The sequence below is a fragment of the Orycteropus afer genome, unplaced genomic scaffold (genome assembly GCF_000298275.1).
Source record: "Orycteropus afer afer isolate SDZICR_OR568_19922 unplaced genomic scaffold, OryAfe1.0 scaffold00021, whole genome shotgun sequence".
NCBI lineage: Eukaryota > Metazoa > Chordata > Mammalia > Tubulidentata > Orycteropodidae > Orycteropus > Orycteropus afer.
Genome location: NW_006921608.1, coordinates 1,848,097 through 1,851,673, shown reverse-complemented (window position 1 = coordinate 1,851,673; position 3,577 = coordinate 1,848,097). Strand labels below are relative to the sequence as shown.

The 3,577-nt window shown below is 38.6% G+C and overlaps 1 protein-coding gene across 1 annotated transcript in view; it reads left to right on the top strand.

Annotated features, from left to right (window-relative positions):
* PKHD1L1 (PKHD1 like 1) overlaps positions 1-3,577 on the top strand; it is a 199,004-nt gene that overhangs the window by 138,541 nt on the left and 56,886 nt on the right. Inside the window, exons 62-64 of the mRNA XM_042783626.1 lie at positions 6-94; positions 400-511; positions 593-709. Coding sequence (XP_042639560.1) covers positions 6-94; positions 400-511; positions 593-709 — 318 coding nt within the window. The remainder of the gene's footprint in view (positions 1-5; positions 95-399; positions 512-592; positions 710-3,577) is intronic.

The window sequence follows — 3,577 nt, the reverse complement described above, 5'->3', positions numbered from 1 at the left end:
CAAAGGTTGGCAGTTCAAACCTACCCAGCTCTACTATGGAAGAAAGCCCAGGGGATCTGCCTGTGTAATAACTGCAGCCACGAAACCCTTCAGGGTAGTTTGACTCTGACATGTGGGGCCACAACTGACACTACAGCACCGAGTGCGGTGTTGGTTGGTACCCTGGACATATTTCTGTCATAGAAACATAACATGTCATTATATATGACTACATATCTGCCATCCCCTTCCCACTTGGCGTGTCATTCCACTAAGGGCCAAAGTCATGTTTGTTTAATGAATGATCTATTTCTTGAAACTTCTAGTTGTCTTTTGCTATAGTGGAATTCAGTATTATTTATTATTATATTTTGATTTAGCAATTATTAAAGCTATATTACTTGACTTTTTTAAAAACAGAGATCATTAATTGTTGGAAGCAGCCCTGCCTTTAATTGCTCTGATATCCTAACTAATGACAACCCGAATATCAAACTTACTGCAGCCCATCGGAGTTCTAGACCTCTATCAGGTAAAAATTTGGGAAACTTTAGTTTTGGAATTCATATGAATGTACTTTCAAATTTCATTATTATTTTTTCTTCTGCAAAAGGTGGGAGAAGTGGGATTTGCTGGCCTACATTTGCTTCAGCACATAACATGGCACCCCGGAAACCCCATGCAGGGCTCATGAGTTACAATGCGATCAGTGGCCTTTTGGACATCTCAGGCAAGTTTAAATACAGGCTTTTGCTCAATTAAGCTCTAAAATGAATATGTAGAGTATAAAAAATATTGTTTCGTGGTCAATAAAAAATAATTATTTAAATGACGTTTTATGGGAACCTGCTCAATGCAACAGGAAAAGAACTCAGACCTCAGAGTCAGTTTCAAGAATGATCCCTGGCAAAAATTCTTATACAGGCAGTTCTCAGATTTTGAATGAGATCCCTTCCTAACTGTCACTAAGAATTCTCAGGAAAGTGAGTCCATGTGCATATGGTTCTTATTTAGCTTTACTTTAGTGCAAGAAAAGGCTCAGAGCCTTTTCGGTGATTTAAAAGCTGCACGTGCAGTAAGTGAAAGTGATTGTGATGGATTTGTTGCAAGTAGGGATTGGTTCAGTCATTTCAAAGTAAGGAAGATTTACATAACATTAAAGGGCAAGTGGGACTTGTCTGTAAGTCCGGACATTTGTAACCCAGGGACTGCCTGTATACTGAAGATTTGACAATTTAATGTTCTTTCTAAAATATCCTTAAAATACACTGATGTAGTTGTTCAGTATTAATTAATTTCTATAATTTATAAAAATTCTCTCATATAAGTTTACAATCTTAAGAAATTTGAGTTTGTAAAATTTTAGTGATTTGCCAAATTCCCATAACTAGTGGCAGAACTGGGATTAGAAACCAGATCTGACTCAAAATCCACTATTCTTTCACTGAACCAGGCTGCCTCCTTAGAAATGTAAAATACTTATATAGAAATTAACATTATGAACACATGAGCTATTTTTTCGTTTTATCCATTAACTATCCTGTGGCATTCTCTCTTGGCGTTGGGCAAATCTGCTGCAAAAGACCTCCATAAAATGTTAAATTTGAAGATTAAGGTGCCCCTGACCCAAGCCGTGATATTTTTGATAGCCTCATATGCATATGAGAGCTGGACAATGAATAAAAAAAGTCCACAGAATTCATGCATTTGAGTTGTGGTGTGCTGGCAAAGAATACTGAATGTACCATAGATTGCTTGAGGAACAAACAAATCTGTCTTGGAGGAAGTACAACCAGAACGCTCCTTAGAAGCAAGAATTGCCAGACTTCATTTCTCACACTTTGGTCATGTTACCAGAAGGCAGCAATCCCTGGATATCATGCCTGGTAAAGCAGGGTGTCAAAAGGGAAGACCCTCAACGGCATGGACTGACACAGCGGCTGTGGCAGTGGGCTGAAACGTGGCACTGACTGTGGGGATGGCACCGGGCTGGGCAGTGTCTCATCCTGTTGTACATGGGTCACTGTGAGTCAGAGCCTACCTTATGGCACCTGACAACAACATTCTCTATTTCTATTTAGCAGATCTCCCTTCTGTGATAATCTTAACTAGTGTCTCTTCAATAAATTAGATATTTCAGTTTTGACATATTTCCAATGGCTATAAGTACTAGAAATGTGAAACATGTGACTACTATTGTTCAGTGTTACTTGTTTTGATGGTATCTTTGGAGAAAATCACTTAACATGAAATACAGGTTTCAGTTGAAAATATATTGCTTTTAATAAAGTATGTTCTGGAATATTATCAATAACATATAGGAGTAAAAATTCCTTATTAATGGAAGTCTTATGAATGAAGTTTCTTGAAAGAATACAAATAACTGTTCTTCTTTTCAAACATATCATTTTAAAAGGTAATATATGAATGATAGTTGTCCTAAGTTGGGTGCCCTCAAATCTAGTACTGCCTTAGATGACAGTTTTTGTGCAAGTAGTTTCTTGAAGGAATGTTCTCAGGAAAAAAAGGAGTCAGGGAAATAGGATAGGGAGAGTGAAATTCCTATGTAAGGAGAATTAGCTTCATTTAATACCATCGAGAGCTATGGAATATAAATTGCACCAGTGAGTTGATTTTAAATTTGGTGGGGAAAATGATTTGGCCCTTCATACTCCCGTGCTAATGAGCCATTGGTTGCTGATACTCAGGGTTTTAAATACTGTGTCATGGAAGAATACTCCCATACTGACACACTCTCCCATATTCAGCTTAATATTCTGTCCCATTTGACACAAGATCATCACAATTCACTCCCAGACATATTATCCTGGATCCTGTCAGTACATTGTAAGTAAGTTCTGCAGCTCTTTTGGTGTATAATCCCTCTTTTTTGGCCTCACAATATTATTCTTTACAAAGAGGACAAGAAAACAATGTTTAAATAATTTGTATAATAAATCAACCCCCAAATTTAGAAACTTTGAATGTCTCATGATTCTGTGGATTGGCGATTTTTTCAGCTGTGTGTCTCTTCTGCTCCTCTTACCGAGACTTATTCATTAGATTGCTCAGTTTATAGGGTAGCTAGAGGCTGGTTTGTCTAGGACAGCCTCATTTCTGTGCTTGGTGGTTGGTACTTGCTGATGACTGGCACTGGCCATTGGTTGGGGTGATGGGGTTGACTAGCCCCATATCTCCAGCAAACTAGCTCAAAGTTATTCACGTGCTAGAAGTCACGTAATTCCCAAGAGCACAAAGAAAGCATAGGCACTAATATGCAATCACTTTTCATATTTTTGTTAATGATGTCATGATTCTTATCATCCCATTGGCCAAAGAAAGTCACAAGGCTAAACCCAGAGACAATCTGAGAGAGGACTATACCGGAGCGTGGATAAAGAGAGGCAACAGTCCATCACAAATAGTGGCAAATGCAACACATTGCCATTGAGTCTGATCCAACTTATAGTGACTCCGCCCGCCCCCTACCTTGAGTTTCCAAGGCAGTATCACTACAGAGATAGATTGCCCAACCTTCCTTCCAAGGAGTGGCTGGTGGGTTTGAACTACCAGACTTCTGGTTAGCAGTCAAATGCCT